Raw genomic sequence first — 16,630 nt, 5'->3', positions numbered from 1 at the left:
TTACACCCATTTTGTACTATCTGTTACGTTCACTAGTGATGCCCAACCACCTTCTCACTTAACTGGTCCGAAAAATTTTGTATTCACTGCAAATAATGTAGCATCTTTGTTCATCTGCGACGTAGTGTGACAGGTAGAGCAATTAAATGATCTTCCACCTGATGGCAGAACGTGCAGTTAACCCGTACAGTAGGGTGACCATACAGTATTTTGATTTCCAAAAAAAGAGGACAGTCGGACACCGAAATGACATCTTTGTTTGGTCACTGATTCATCTGTTTACATTCATGCAAATGTAACATATTTTCAACAAAACAGGCGCAAATTTACTTTGAGTAAGTAATTGGGAAATAACTCGAGGTGAGATTATCATAACTTCAAAAATGTGCCTTGACTGGAAAAAGTGAACGAAAAACTAATGCAGTTCTGTATTACATCATGACACAACAGCATTTTTTAGTAATGACATTTGTCGCGTGTGACTTTCCGTAGTATCCTCAGTCAGTGGGCGGGGCCAAGCGTGGCAAAGGCAAAGAGGTCAAGAGAAGAGAGAAGCACGTGTGATACATACAGCGTTGTCCTTCCTAAGCGTACGCGTTATTGTAAGCCCGTCCCCTGCCAACCGGTCCTAAAGCATATCAAGACGACTTGCGAATAGCTCTTTTCCAACACTGTCACGTCTCCCGTTTGTCTTTGTGACCATGGTGAGCAAGACGGACGACACCCAGGCTTCTGAGCCCGGCTGCCGTCCGGCTGATGTTGCTGTGTCGGAAGCCGGGCATGGAGCTCAGGACGCCCACGAGAGCAGCAGGGCGCATTTGAAAGATTCGCGCGGGTGTGGTGAGCAAAGTATGTCTGTTTCTTACATGCGTAAAGACTAGGATTGTCGCGTTGAAATTTGGCCAAATGTCCCTGTCTCACTTCACCTCTACTTTCTTTGCTTCGTGTTATATGACGAGTGCTGCACCTGGAGTACATGCTAACGGTACCGTCGCAATGTTTTTATAGCTTCTCAGCAAAATACAAAATCGTCCGGTTTTCACAAGTCGGTAATTGCGACGAGTGCGTGACAATGCATGCCGATGCACATGTAACTCACCCAAACAGTTTAGCTGACAGGCTAACATAACAGTTGCCCCACTGTCAAGTGCTTTAGCCATGCTAGCGGAAAATTTGTTACATAGCTTCTCTGCACACGGAATAACCGTAAATCGCCAGTTTCAGTTTGAGAACTGGAAAGGCAAACTATCTGAAGTTGGACTCGTTTTGCGCAAACTCGTCGTGACGTACATGGTTACTGAAGGTCACCTTCAATGGCGTCGCACACTTTCGGCATGAACACGGGGTCTTTGATAAATAAACATATCCCTTAAATTTCTGTCCCACTCGTCACGAACTTATCTCAGAATTCACATTTATTGCAGTCATATTCTTGTCTAAGACGAATCGTTGTTAAGCCAGCAAAGCACCCGTGAGCCTGTCGAAACACGTTCCCAACCTCCTGTCCTCCCCCACCGGTGAGGATGAAATTGAGTGTCCCTCCGCGCCCGGGAAGCGGAAGCCGGTGGTTACATAGGAAAAGTCGTGAAGGTGCGTTCACGGGGAAAGTTAGGTTACGCTTCAAATGAGACATGCAAACTGGTGAGTACTCTGGGTGCCGAAGTTGGTCCGTTCTCGGGGAACCCGGAGCACTGTGTTAATGTTTCGAGATTGACACCGAACCGGGGGTGGCAGTCAGCCGGGAAAGAAGTTACACAACTTGGCAAGCAAGACGCCGCAGCCTGCGTGGTTGTCGTGTGGCACATTGACTCCCCTTGTTTGACAGGAAAACGTTATCAAGTGGTCTCGCCTCTACGAGTGTGATGGAGTATTCATTACCATTTTAAATATTCACATTATTGCTCTAGTTAGGGCTCAATTATCTCGTGCCAATCTGAAAAAGAACCCATGGCATCTGTACTTCAATTAAAGACACATTTAATGCAGTACATACATCTTTATTTCTATAGTGCTTTCACAACAGAGTTATGCATGTCTTTTTTTCTAAAAGCAGAGCGCCCGCATTTCTGTTACGACTGTCAACTTGAGGGCATTATTTTATCTTTAATTAATTACTCCAATAAATGTACTAATTTGGTCAATTGAATATTTTTCCCCAATTCTCTATGAATATTCAACCCTGTGTGTGTGTGTGTTGAAATTATCTTGCTCTCTTTGACAATGCAATTTTAGCAGTTGAACAATAAATGATCTCATCCATCTGTGAAATAACCCGTGGTCACAGTAATTAAACAGATTTAATTAATATAGGCACGTCCGTGGTTATTAACAAGCAGAAGACCACATTTCTGGTCCTAGTTCATACCTCTTCCTAGTTTTGCAATTCAAATGTAGGGCATCATTTTATCATTATCTCTAAAATGTAACATCCCAGTTCAGGTCGATTGATGTCCAACTGTTGCTCTTCCGATGCCCGAGGCCTGCTGGGTGAATAAGACCAAAACTGTGTTCCTACTTCTGGGACCAGCATGATATATTGGTCAAGGATGACGGTCTGTGGCTGTGCTGGTCTGTGCTGCATCGGTGGGTGAAGGGTGACTGGGTTAATCCCGAGACTCACAGACACCCTCACACTCGTCCTCAGGTCACAAGAACATCCAATCCGACAAGATAATTATGCTTCCAGGCACAATCCCACCTCATTGATGGAGTGACTTAATCATTAAATGTGTTAGAAGACTTCGTCATGGGTGCAGTGAATCACATAAAACCTCGCATGTTATTTTTCATGGTTGTCCTCTTGTTGGTTGATGTCACGGAAGCTGCCAGGGTCCTCATTTATGCAGTCAATGACATTTGCCAATTATCTCAGACTGGTTGATTGTGCATTTTGGAAGTGGGTCATTGTAGAGCTCAGCACTTGTATAGTCTTGTTGTTGCTACTTGTCTGCTTCTCTGTCAGATTAATGTTCAATTTATCCCTTTGCCTTGGCCCTCCTACTTATCCCTGGAATAGGACACATGTTTGATTTTTGTGCTTTCAGCTGTGATACGCTTCACTGCTTTGAACTGTTCAGTAATCGTTTGACAAACATGGTTCGTGTTGCAATGACTTAGCTCCTCAGGTAGTAGCCTCCAGTTTAATAGATGGTGTGTCTTATTGGCTTTGGAGTCTATTTTTATTCATCACCTGAAATTAAACAGTTTACTGCCATCAACAAATGTATATTTTTCGCTGGGTAGGTACGGAAGAGGGACCCCAAACATTTTAGTTCTCATGGCCATTTTCAAGTGAAGAAAACTTCAAGGACCAATTAAAAAATATCACTCACCCATAGCTACATTTCAACAAGCCATGGGACGTGGACATTTGTATTTCAACAAGTGTTAATTACTATTATGACAGTAGTGCAGTGTCATCGTATTTATCCATCCATAATTATTAACATTATTGGACATAATTATCTGGTAATGAAACTTCACTTTGTGCCACTACCATTGTTCCTCATTGCACTGAAGTGTGTGCACTTTGAGCGTGTAGCGAGGTTTCTGTAATTTATAAAAATAAAATGCAACAGTCCCAAACATAGCAATTTCCTGCCAGTTGTTTTTCCAGATCGCCCATTTGGTGTGTTATGGATCTGGCATCAGAGGAAGAGAGGCTCGGCAGCATAGTTTGGCGTGAAACTGTTTTTTGGTATTCAGAGCTGGGCTGCTCTGTCCAATGACTGCAGCCTCCCTCCTTCAGTTGTTGCCAGTGCCAGTCAGGGTCTAGTTTATGAAGCTCCACCCCCTATTTTAGCAACCCTGAAGCCGTGTTACCCTTGACGGTGAGCAAGGACGCACATGTGCATGTGCATGCGCACGCACACACACACACACACACACACACACACACACACACACTGACAGCAGCTGAATCCCTAATGCATGAATCCCTCCGAATAGTACTCAGTCCTACCGCTCAATTTCCATACCCTTTCCTTTGTACGTCACTGATATTTACTCCTGGAGACCAGAATGATGCGTGAATTGGCAGGAGATGTTTGCAAATTTAGATAATGTGTTTCGTAGAGCTCAGACTCGTACCAAAAATTCGCTCTTGCTATTTATTGTTTAATCAAAATCAACCTGAATAGGTTTCTAATTGCACTGTTGCCGAAAAACATGTCATAGTCCAACAAAACGAAAAATCCAATTTGATCAAAATGTTATATGTTAGATGGAGTGCACCTATATGGTATTTTGTCTACAACACGCTGTATGTCGATCAAAGCACCCCTTATATTTATTTGTTTCAAAACATGTCAGATTTTTACACTGATGCGCTAATGCAACTGTCAATCTCAGGAACGGTTTTCCTTTTTAGTTGAAAATAACTTGCTTTAACCTTCAGGATCCCTGGCCAACGGCAGAACCCAGGGCCTTCTTTTAGACCGATTTTAAATCCATCCACTTGCGTAGTACCATTTGCTAGCTAGTGTTAACCTTTCATCCAGCCTCCGACTGCGTGTGTTTTTGTTACTGATGCGACTTCCTGGCAGCACATCAGCCAATCATGTGGTTCAATTGTCTTGAGGTTTTGTTGTATCCATCCATTCACTCATTTTCGAATCTGCTTATCCTCACAAGGCTCGCGGGCATGCTGGAGCCTCTCCCAGCTGTCATTGGGCAGTTGCCGGCCAATCGCAGGGCACACATAGATGAGCAACCATTTGTACTCACAATCCCACCTAGGGCCAGTTTAGAGTGTTCCATTGACCTACCATGCACGTTTTTGAAACATGGGAGGAAACTGGAGAACCCTGAGAAAACCCACGCATGCACGGGGAGAACATGCAAACTCCACACAGGAAGGTCGGAGCCGGAATCGAACCCTTCACCGCTGCACTGTGAGACGGACGTGCTAACCAGTTGAATATTGTGCCGCCGGTATTGTTGCAGCGTGACAGAATTTTGCTTGTGCTCCACGGAAACCAAATGAGTGAGCTTTGTGTTTGCGTTTCTCTGCAGACACAGTCATGGTGAATGGTGGAGGGGCAAATGATCACATGGATGAGTTGGAATCAAAGGACAGGCACAGTGACATTAATGGAGGCGACGACTCCAACGAGCAGGAGGTGATTGTCATCCAGGACACGGGCTTCACCGTAAAGATCCAGGCGCCCGGAGCAGAGCCTTTTGATCTTCAGGTACAGAAAAAAAGAATTAAAAGCTTGTTGATAAGAATGTTGTACTTCTCTCTTATCTCCTCCCTCTTCTTTTTCGTTCTCAGGTGTCTCCTCAGGAGATGGTGCAGGAGATCCATCAGGTGTTGATAGACAGAGAGGACACCTGCCACCGCACCTGTTTCTCGCTGCAGCTAGACGGAAATGTGCTGGCCAACTTTTCTGAGCTGAAGTCCATTGAAGGCCTACAGGAAGGCTCACTGCTCAAAGTGGTGGAAGGTCAGTGTGATCTGTATCTGCAGTGACTGTTTCACCCTGTACAGGCGCATAAATAAAGTCATTTGTTACACGGGAGGTGACAGAGAAGTCTAATTGTTAACGATTGACCAACAAAATTCTGCTGAGTAACATGAATAGAGCACAGACAAACCCCACCCATGCCAAATTTTACACATTCCGAAGGTACACACTTGTTTTTTGAAAGTGCTTTTGTTGCGCTTGTCTAGAGCCATACACTGTGCGTGAAGCCCGGATCCACGTGCGTCATATCAGAGACCTTTTGAAGAGCCTGGACCCATCAGATGCCTACAATGGAGTGGACTGCAACTCTCTTTCCTTCCTAAGTATTTTCACGGATGGAGACCTTGGAGGTACCTTGAGATTGCTGCAGCATCCTCTGATGTTGGAGACACCGCACCTTTGTCAGATCTTGCACGATGACAACTTGCGGTGGAAATGAGGTTTGTGTTTTGACTGCAGATAGTGGGAAGCGGAAGAAAAAGGGGAGCGAGCTGGAGCAGATTGACTGCACCCCCCCAGAGCACATTCTCCCTGGCAGTAAAGAGCGTCCGCTGATACCCCTTCAGCCACAGAACAAGGACTGGAAGGTAAAACCCTGTTTTCACGATGCAGTTTAGGTCGGTATTGTTGGTTTTCAAGAGTGCTGTGAGTGTTTTGAGCACTTTTTTTTTATTGTGATACCAATTGCTTTTTTTTTTATTGTGATACCAATTGTAGCAGTCGAATGGAATGTAGACCCGCATATCTCTCTCAACAGCCTATGCAGTGCCTGAAGGTCCTGACCATGAGTGGCTGGAACCCTCCCCCCGGTAACAGGAAGATGCATGGTGACCTCATGTACCTGTACATTGTGACAGTAGAAGAGCGCCACATCAGTGTCACGGCCTCAACACGTGGCTTCTACCTCAACCAGTTAGTCTACTTCTCCAATCTATAGTAATCTAATGTTTAACGGCTCAAGTGAAGCTATTGTTGCAGTTAACAGTCAAGTATGTTCTTCAGATGGAACCTTCACCATTAGTTTTCCTCATTTTAAATGTGAAAATATTTACTCACCAGTCACAACATCGGATACACCACTATGAATTAATGATATTTCATTAAAGACTTGGTGGGATTAAGTGAACATTGTTGATGTTGCTTCCATTGCCCAACTGGCCTGAATCATACAGAGTTATTTGTAATATTTAACTGTACAGTATTCATCTCATTCAGCTGAAAAGAAATGGTAAACATTTCATTCACCCCCCCCCCTTTATTTAAAGAAAAATAAATGAAAAGGGGCACAAAGGTGTGAAAAAGAAAAAACATATAATATCAACGACTTATCAATACATAATGGACAACTCACGACCCACTGAAAATACAAAATAAAAATCTCTATACACCTCTTGTAAAATATCAATACACCTCATTAGATTGCGTGAGTGTATAGTGAGTGTCTTTCTTCGGCTTTACTCAACAAGAGGGACTATGTTGGAAGTAGTGACTCAAAAGCGTGCAACTTCGTCTATTTTGCTGTGTCATTCTCCTCTTTTTCGAGGCCAAAACAGCTCAGTCATATCAATTAGGTCGACTTGAATTACATTTGGCAGTAGTATGTAGGTCAGAATCTGTGCTGTGCTGTCCAGAACAGTCACCTCAGTCTTTCAACAAACAAAATGACTTTACACTGGTTTAGTTGTTTGTGTTTTTGTCTGTGTTGTTCAGGTCGACTACCTACACCTTCAGTCCCAAACCAGCCAACCCGAGTTTCTTGAGCCATTCTCTGGTGGAACTACTGAGCCTGATCAGCCCTGCCTTCAAGAAGAACTTCACTGCCCTGCAAAAGAAAAGGTGAAAATGTCTCCTTTCTCTGCATCTTATCTGGTGCCAGGGCACATCATGGTTGACGCCAACACTCGAAATACTTTTTGGATTGGCATGAGGAAACACGCCATCATACAAGTGATTACTTTCCCGGTGGGGCTGCAGGGTCCAGAGGCATCCGTTTGAGCGAATAGCCACGCCTTTCCAGGTCTACAGCTGGACATCACCACAGGTCGACCATTCCATGGACTGTGTTCGAGCCGAGGACGCCTACACCTCCCGCTTGGGTTATGAAGAGCACATACCAGGACAGGTATGGCAACTGGTTTGTCACAACATTAGGCCCCTGCTTACTGCATGACAAAATGCGATGGAACTGTTGCACAGTGTGCAAGGTACTGCAACAAATTTTCATAGATAGCCAGCTGTCATTAGCTTCAGCGGACACCGAGGCAAAAATTCGGGTGTGGGAAGAGATCTTGCCCCAAGTGGAGGAGTTTGTCTCTTGGGATCTTGTTCACAAGTGGGGCAGGAGGGAGCGGGAGATCGACAGGCGGATCGGTGCAGTGTCTGCTGTGATATGGACTTTGGATTCGTTTATCGTGGTGAAGAAGGAGCTGAGCCAAAAGGCGAAGCTCTCAATTTACCGATCCATCGACGTTCTTACCCTCACCTATAGTCACGAGCTATGGGTCATGACCGAAAGAACGAGATCCCAGACACAAGCGGCCGAAATGAGTTTCCTCCGCAGGGTGTCTGGGTTCTAACCGAGTGATAAGGTGAGAAGCTCGGTCATGAGGGAGGGGCTCAGAGTCGAGCAACTTCTTCTCCACATCGAGAAGAGCCAGATAAGGTGGCTTGGGTATCTGATTAGGATTCCTGCCTGGTGAGGTGTTGCGGGCATGTCCCACCGGCAGGAGGCCCAGGGGTGACCCAGGACACACTGGAGAGAGTATTTCTCTCAGCTGGCCTGGGAACACCTTGGGATCCCCCAGGAAGATCTGGAAGAAGTATCCCCGTCCCCCCCTTAACTTTCCTCGGATTTTCTCTTCCTCATTTCGCAGCCCTGTAAGTGGTAGTAAATGGATGGATGGATGGTTAATAGATTTTGATTGCAGCTGAGATTTGTATTCATTTAACAATGCGGTTATGCTTATCTTCAGACTAGAGATTGGAATGAGGAGCTGCAGACGACAAGAGAGCTTCCTCGGAAGAACCTGCCTGATCGCCTGCTTAGGGAGCGAGCTATTTTCAAGGTGCTTCTTTGTCTTTTCTGTATTTAAAAAAAAAAAAGATTAATGAGACCATACAGGTAGTCTCACGTTAATTGGAAAGAAACCATCACTGCTGTGTGGACAGTTTATCAAACAGCTTGTGTAAAATATTTTTCACATTTATTCTCTTTGCAGGTTCACAGTGACTTTGCAGCAGCGGCCACACGCGGCGCTATGGCAGTCATCGACGGAAACGTAATGGCCATCAACCCCGGTGATGAAACGCACATGCAGATGTTCATCTGGAACAACATCTTCTTCAGCCCGGGTTTTGATGTGAGGGACCATTATCGCGAGCTGGGTGGGGATGCTGCCGCCCACGCCGCACCCACCAATGACTTGAATGGCGTGAGAGCGTACGGTGCAGTGGATGTGGAAGGACTATACACACTGGGCACAGTGGTGGTGGACTACAGAGGCTACCGTGTCACCGCCCAGTCAATCATCCCTGGCATCCTGGAGCGTGAGCAGGAGCAGAGTGTCATCTATGGCTCCATCGACTTTGGAAAGACAGTTGTGTCCCACAGCAAATACCTGGAGCTTCTGGCGAAGACCAGCAGGCCCCTCAAAGTCAGTACCAGAACTACTGTTGTTTCCTCAAAAGTGGCTGCCGCTCAATAGACACTATCAATCCACTTGAAAGATGTTCCTCCTCCAGTTACTTGTAGTACTGATATTTTAATAATGACCTGTTCTGACTCTTCATCAAAGGTCCAGAGGTACAATGTGCTCAATGAGAAGAACGAGGCAGTGGAGCTTTGCTCATCGGTCGAATGTAAAGGCATCATTGGAAATGATGGCCGTCACTATATTCTGGACCTTCTTCGCACTTTCCCACCTGACCTCAACTTCCTTCCTGTGGAGGGAGAGGAGTTAGCTCCAGAATGTCAGCGTCAGGGTTTCCCCCGCCAGCACCGTCACCGCCTCGCCTGCCTTCGCCAAGAACTCATTGAGGCCTTTGTTGAGCACAGGTTAGTGTTTGTCCGCAACTCTGCTGTTTTGTAATACACCAAGAGTGTAATAGTGGATTTTGTCCCTTTTTAGGTATCTTTTGTTTATGAAGATGGCTGCACTCCAACTCATGCAGCAGAAAGCGAACCAGGATGCCAGCAGGAACGAAAAACTTGCAGCCATCACTCAAACGTCCGAAACTGAGGCCAGTGCTGATGCAACGCAAACCACTGCTTCAGATTCAGGCACGCTGGTCTCGACAGATGGCCCGGTCCAAATGGACAGCGGGGAGGAAACACCCTCAAAGGCTGCCACCAATGGGCCTATGGAGCCCACAGCCACACAGAATGGGGAACGCAAGAGCCCATTGGAGGGTAAGGAGCTTGAGGAAAGTATTCCAGGATTAGCTCAGGCCAAAGAGCTGGCGGAGACCTTAGTTGCCGAAGATGGATCTGGTATTGGTACGTCCAAAAAAACGTTAAAGGCTGAGACAGCTACTCTGGTGGATAGTCGCAAAGAGAGAAGTAGTTTAGGTGTTGGAGTATTGGAAAGAACATCAAATTTTCAAGTGGCTTCAATCCACCTGGCTAGCTGTGTCTGCTCAGTCCTCAACCTGCATGGGGAAAAAATGTTAATTAATGCCCCCACATCAATGGTCCAGCCTGCTGAAAGAATTAACAAAAAAAAGAAAAAAAACCCAATCATACTGTTTATTGTCCATCAAAATGTGTTTGAGATTGACAGTTGAATGGTTGATTTGCTCACTTGCCTTGTATGATATGCATGTTGACACGTTTTTCTCAGCGGTGTTGGGTTTGCACTGATACACTGTAGTGCTTTTTGCATGTTGTGAATTCTGTAGATACTGATGGACAAAATATTCCCAAATTAATGTTTCAATTCATCGCTCAATATTTTTACTTGCCCTCTTTCTCATGGGTCTGTCCTTTTCAAACAGACCAAAAAAACCGTGAGGTTGTCCTCAATGCCTGCAAGGCAGTCGGCTCCATCAGTAATACATCTTTCGACATCCGCTTCAACCCTGACATCTTCTCTCCAGGTAAGATCAGACAATATATTTAATTTTTCAGTGTGTGCGTTCGTGCGTATACATGTGTGTACATGCATGCTCCATTGTAGCTCTTCGACTTGTGTCCTCAAGGTTTTGTACAACAGCTGTCATGAGGCTATCCGTTTTACCCTCCGTGGCTTGAATTGTCAATAATAAGTGTGTGTTATTGAACCAGGAGTACGCTTCCCAGACGACAGCGCAGATGACATCCAGAAGCAAAAGCAGTTACTCAAAGATTCTGCCGCCTTTCTCGTTTCCTGCCAGATTCCATCACTGGTCAGTGATGTGTACTGTCGTCACTGCCTCTGTTTGCATTTCTTTTTGAGGTCAAGTTGCAGGCCGCGCGTCTGAATGTAGGGTGGTTATGTTCTCACTAGGTTAAAGATTGTTTGGACCAAAGCGCTCTGCCCATGGATGGTGCCACTCTGACAGAGGCCTTGCGCCAGCGAGGCATTAATGTACGCTACTTGGGCACCGTACTGGAGTTTGTGGACAAGACTCCTGCCAAAGCCCAGCTGGAACACTTCTATGTAGGTCGAATGTTTTTAGGACTGTGAAATATTTTGGATTGACATACGAATAAACATATATTATATCATGACGACTGTATGGGGGAAAAAAGTGAAGTCGAGAAATACTTTTTCTTTTTTAGTTAAAATAATCGGCCACTTTTTTGTGAAATCCACAAACGAATCTATTTCTAAATGAAACATTATTTGTGAATTAAAGAAAATCCACCTTTATTTTTTAATAAAAGCTATTCTTAAACGTTACTGTAAAAAAATGCAGTTCCAATGAAGTACAGTATTCACAAAATCTTGTTTCATTTTTGGGTTAGGCTGGGGGCAACTGAATGTAACTTGTAATCATAATTTACTTTTAAAATGAAGTACTCTGTGAAGTTACTTAAGTTTTCCAGTGACAACACTTGTTATAATACGTTTATTTGCATAAATGTGTGTGAAAATGTTTGTTTCACATCCAGTGTGACTGAATTTGATTTTCGCCATTCTCACATTTTTTCTTTGCATTTTTAGAGAATAGGAATCATTGAACTGATCACCAGATGTGCAAAACATATCTTCAAGACATACCTGCAGGTAGATAACATTTTATGTAGTTTTCACATATTTGCATATTTGTGTTTTGACAATTTTTTTTTTTTTTTTAACCTCACAAAGGGTGTGGAGCTGTCAGCTCTCTCTGCCGCTGTAAGCCATTTCCTAAACTGCTTCCTGAGTTCCTTCCCGGATGCTGTTGGGCACTTGCCAGCTGACGAGCTTGTGTCCCGCCGCAAAAGCCGAAAGCGTCGCAACAAGGTTCCTGGAAGTGGTGACAACACAGCATGGGCAAGCCTACTGCCCAGTGAGTTGTGGAAGAACATTGCTTCTGAAGCGCGGAGCTACTATCACTTCATCATCCAATGGTAACAACTCATCTGCCTGTGTTTTTCTTGAGCTGGTGCATTACGATTGAGTCTATCACCTCCCTACTTCCACAGTGAAAATGTGGACCAGGTGGTGGAGAAATACGGCGTTCAGAAAATCACTTTACTCAGAGAAATATCAGTCAAAACAGGCATCCAAGTAGGTAGTAATTTTTTGAAAAAAAAATTAAAATCACCTTGTCATAGCTTTTTAATGTTTTCATCTGCTCTCCAGATTGTGATAAAGGAGTATAACTTCGACAGCCGCCACAAGCCTACCTTTACAGAGGAGGACATACTTAACATTTTCCCCGTGGTAAAACACGTCAACCCCAAAGCCTCAGATGCCTTCCACTTCTTCCAGAGTGGCCAGGCCAAGGTGCAGCAAGGTAAGGCTCACAAATTCACTACCTGGGCCCGCTTTACACCACGACTCTTTAATATACAGCACAGGCGTCAAACTCCACTACTTTACATGGTAGATATTGTATATATCAAGGCACACACTGTATTTTAAATGATTTTTAGGATGCCCAGTCGGGTGCATTGCGGTTGTCTGCAGATATGTATTTCTGTTTTGATTCAAAACTCCCTTATTTGATTCCTAGGATTTTTGAAGGAAGGTTGTGAGCTGATCAATGAGGCCCTCAACCTCTTCAACAACGTATATGGAGCTATGCATGTGGAGATCTGTGCCTGCCTGCGCCTATTGGCTCGCCTTAATTACATCATGGGAGACCACGCCGAAGTACACACCGGCAATTAAATGAATGAAATGGAACAGCTGTGTGCCAATTCCGGATGTCTAAGGAGGCGACGCTGAATATGGCGATGCTAGATAACTACATGTTGGCGTATGACTTGTGTCACGTACTTTAAAAGAAATTTGAATGAGATGATACAAAAAGAAAGCTGTTTATGAGCCGCTTTTAAAGGAATAGTTGATTCCAGGCTGTGTTGTGATGTAATGGACTTTCAGCTGCAGCTTCTAAGGGGTGTCATACCCGAATTGGGACACAGCAACCATCTTCACTTTTGTTTACTATTGATTTTACTTCCCAAATGACTATCTCCTACTTGCCTGCAGGCACTCAGCAACCAGCAAAAGGCTGTTCTGATGAGTGAAAGAGTTCTTGGCATCGAGCATCCCAACACAATTCAAGAATATGTAAGCTGTCTGGTCTGTTGTCCACAGTTGTTGATTGTGCCAAAGGATTTTTTAATATACATATATATTGCTTGCTTTCTTTGCTCTCCAGATGCACTTGGCTTTGTATTGCTTTGCAAACGGGCAGCTGTCCACGGCATTGAAGCTGCTTTACAGAGCTCGTTACCTCCTGTTGTTGGTGTGCGGTGAAGACCACCCGGAGATGGCATTACTAGATGTAAGTTCTAACTGAATGTGACAAAGCCACTCTACCTCTTTATCATGAAAATTCTGCTGAGGAGGTTCCGTTTTTATGTTACCATGCATTTAATTTTTTACTTGCTTTGGTTCAAGCTGCCATCAGTAACGAGCAAGTAATACAACTGTAATTCTTGTTTTCAGAGTAACATTGGTTTGGTACTGCACAGCGTGATGGAGTACGATTTATCTCTGAGATTCGTGGAGAATGCTCTGACCATCAACTCAAAGTACCATGGACCACGGTCACTCAAAGTAGCGCTCAGGTGGGGAATGAATACAGCACTTATCCACATCCATATGCTTTCACATTCAGTGGGGAGATCATCTGTGATATTTTTCTTCCCAGCCATCACCTAATCGCTAGGGTTTACGAAAGCAAAGCAGAGTTCCGCTCGGCGCTACAGCATGAAAAGGAAGGCTACACTATTTACAAGAACCAGGTACCAGAGCTCTCTTCTCCTCCTATAGTTTTCTCATCTGGATGGCCTCATCTTAAATGTGCATTATTGTTCTTAGATGGGCGAGGCTCACGAGAAAACCAAGGAAAGCTCAGAGTACTTGAAGTCCCTCACTCAACAGGCCGTAGCTCTGCAGAGAACAATGAACGAGATCTATAAAAATGGCTCCAGTGCCAGCATCATGCCGCTCAAGGTGATTGACCGAAACTGTCCATGTTTGTTTAATTGACAATAAATATTAAACATTGGTTTTATTTTCGCCTTGTTGATCAGTTCACTGCTCCCAGCATGGCCAACATCCTGGAACAACTCAACATCATCAATGGCATCATTTTTATCCCTCTAAGGTATATGTACAACAAAGAAAATGTATGCTTGGTCATTTTGAAATAGCTTCTTACTGGCTAATGAGTCGCACAACTAGAGGATCAACGTGGTAGTCATCCAAAATGACCTTCCTCAAATGTAATTCTGCACCATACAGTTGATAATTTAAAAAAAAAAATCAAATTAAAAAAAAATTAAAATGGTATTGAAACTATGATCTGTAGAGTTAAAGATGTAACATCAAAATCAACTTGCAATATTTACTGTGTGAAAAATTTTGTAAATTTGAACAAACTGATTTTAATAGCATCCCACATTGGATTGCGTTTGTAAAGGCTGCAGCTCATACTACTTCATTGCGTGTAATCACTTCATTGCTGATTGTGCCTTTCAGCCAAAAAGATCTGGAGAACCTGAAAGCTGAGGTGCAGCGACGACAGCAGCTGCAGGAGTCCGAGAAGAATGAGCTGCTGGAGAAGAGTGAGCAGCCCTTGGAAGACAGCCCACTGGAACTAGTGGACAAAATTCCTGTTGATTAACATCCCAATGCGTTCAACAGTAATCTTTTCCGTTACGAAGGGTGAAGACCGTGCCGCAACAGTCTTGTCATTATGCCCGCTGACCCAGGAACTGAGCAGACTATATCAGCATTAAAATAGAAAATTTATTATGATACTGAAACGGATATACAGTATGGGTCAAATGTCCAGAGAACACACTGTATGATGTGTATAACAAAGGAAAACTGAGCAGGTAATTCCTACAAGGTAGGATGTGATAGGGGGAAAACAAGTACAAACATTGAATCTATGTAACATGCAGTGTTAGGGAATCCTGCCATGAGGTGGTAAGTAATCTGGTTGCATTGGCGCAAGAGATCCCAGTTTTGGACTCAAGACCCAGAGTGACATTTTGTACCAGAGCCTTACATTTTGTGCTCTAAGGCCCAGCTAGCCCATGACCATATGTTCTTTCCTAAAGGAGCCTTGAAGAGCCAAGGGCATGGAGCCTAGCTGAGTGAGAAAAGGCTACCTTCTCCTGTGCACTAAAATCGAATTTAAAACAAAAAAGATGAATAAAACAGTGGGCCTTGTATTTGTCAGAATGTACTGCTCATTTCCCACACCGTTGAACGTTCTTTAATTGAATTTAATCATGTGTGCTGCCTGCCGAGTCTTGCAAGCAAACCGTGAAAATTGGGCTCCTGTGCTGGATTTTTTTTTTCCTGTCGGTGAATATGTACAGGAAAGTTGATGACATTTTAGAGCTGTTAATTTAAGCCATAACTGTTTTATAGATAATGTATAGAATGAAAAAATGTGTTAATCTATATCAGATTTAAACACGTTTTTGCTTGATGAAAAAGATCCATGAACCGTCCTCTTGAAAGCAATTTCCTCCATGTACTAACTGTGTTCAATCTATTTTTACACATTGATATGGCTGTGCATGTAAATTTGTACGTGTGACTTTCTGAGTTTCTGTGTAATCCAACAGGATGGCTAACGAGTGGTGTGACATGAACATTTTTTTTCCAAATGTTTTATTTTTCTAAATGCATAGGTGACAAGAATTAACTTCTTCTCATTAATGGAGAGGTGCTCCTCATTGATTGCAGTGACTGGTCCTGGTTTTCCGTTTATTTGTTCTCCCCAATATTGGATTGTCATGTTTTCGCATTTATGCAGCCCAGAGAGCCTACGCAGGAATATGACCGCACATTTTCAACACCAATGAAATGGACAAAAGGAAGGGCTGTCTTGATTGAGATGTACCAAAAAACAAGACTTGACAGTTTGAGCTTGTATACATGCAATGTAACTTCTGCCGTGTATAAATGTTCGTGATTAAAGCAATATAGAGATGGTGCTGGCAATATTTAGGAATGCAAAAGGAAGATTGAGTCACTCAAATACCGGTACTTTAAAAGGAAACAAGATGAGCCGCTCACACTCAAGTCATTCATTGCTATCATGAGTCAAAAGTGCGGGCAGGTGAAAACCTTTGTTCATAAAGGCGATTTATGTATCTTAACTATGGCTTCGTCTGATTCACTTGCTTTCTGTATCTTATTTGGCCTGTTTTCAAGTACAGTATACTATCTTGACCAGTGCCCCTCGATCATTACCAATAAATGTCCAGAAGGGGGCACGCAAGCACTTTGAATAACAAGGAATCGAATGACACTTGGATCCATTTGTCCTGCAGAATGTTGTCGTCAGCTTCTGATAACGTGCGAAAATTGTCCATATTATATATTTTCGTTTGTTATGACCCTCCTACTTTTATACATAACTGAGAATTATTTCACTGTGAGTTGGGAACAAACAGCAGCTTCTGTTGAAAAGTAACTGATTAAATAAAAAGTAGAAACCAGCTGTATTGACCAGTGTCTCCTCACTGAGGCGACCATGTCGAGGTGTTCTTGAGCAAGATA

The 16,630-nt window shown here is 43.7% G+C and overlaps 1 protein-coding gene across 4 annotated transcripts; it reads left to right on the top strand.

The window, feature by feature from the left end:
- The first annotated feature begins 524 nt into the window (after nt 1–524).
- On the top strand, nt 525–16,227 carry cluha (CLUH binding protein of NUMT mRNA a). 4 transcript variants are annotated; one of them, XM_086124960.1, is made up of 27 exons: nt 525–840; nt 5,014–5,192; nt 5,276–5,447; nt 5,675–5,818; nt 5,928–6,055; nt 6,226–6,380; nt 7,179–7,304; nt 7,443–7,590; nt 8,441–8,533; nt 8,687–9,121; nt 9,263–9,522; nt 9,596–9,963; nt 10,461–10,562; nt 10,750–10,850; nt 10,952–11,104; nt 11,612–11,674; nt 11,756–12,000; nt 12,076–12,160; nt 12,236–12,389; nt 12,609–12,748; nt 13,088–13,168; nt 13,260–13,385; nt 13,550–13,671; nt 13,755–13,848; nt 13,925–14,059; nt 14,140–14,213; nt 14,588–16,227. In XM_086124960.1, the coding sequence occupies exons 1-27, from the start codon at nt 702–704 to the stop codon at nt 14,730–14,732; spliced, it is 4,167 nt and encodes a 1,388-aa protein (XP_085981086.1). In that variant the 5' UTR covers nt 525–701; the 3' UTR covers nt 14,733–16,227. The 4 variants fall into 4 exon arrangements, with proteins under 4 accessions (XP_085981086.1, XP_085981085.1, XP_085981087.1 ...); XM_086124959.1 differs by having other exon boundaries at nt 525–849; XM_086124961.1 differs by having other exon boundaries at nt 526–849; nt 9,596–9,876.
- The last annotated feature ends 403 nt before the right edge of the window (nt 16,228–16,630 follow it).

This window comes from Hippocampus guttulatus, chromosome 12 (genome assembly GCF_054856545.1).
Source record: "Hippocampus guttulatus isolate MCC_2025c chromosome 12, RoL_Hgut_1.0, whole genome shotgun sequence".
In the NCBI taxonomy this organism is placed as follows: domain Eukaryota; kingdom Metazoa; phylum Chordata; class Actinopteri; order Syngnathiformes; family Syngnathidae; genus Hippocampus; species Hippocampus guttulatus.
This window is presented reverse-complemented; position numbering and strand designations above follow the sequence as displayed.

Bases quoted from the DNA above. Each gene is read 5' to 3' on its own strand.
- cluha (XM_086124959.1), top strand. From the start codon at position 702: ATGGTGAGCAAGACGGACGACACCCAGGCTTCTGAGCCCGGCTGCCGT. The intron at 7,305-7,442 runs GTGAAAATGTCT...GTGGGGCTGCAG, and splicing joins ACTGCCCTGCAAAAGAAAAG to GGTCCAGAGGCATCCGTTTG. The intron at 14,214-14,587 runs GTATATGTACAA...TGTGCCTTTCAG, and splicing joins ATCATTTTTATCCCTCTAAG to CCAAAAAGATCTGGAGAACC.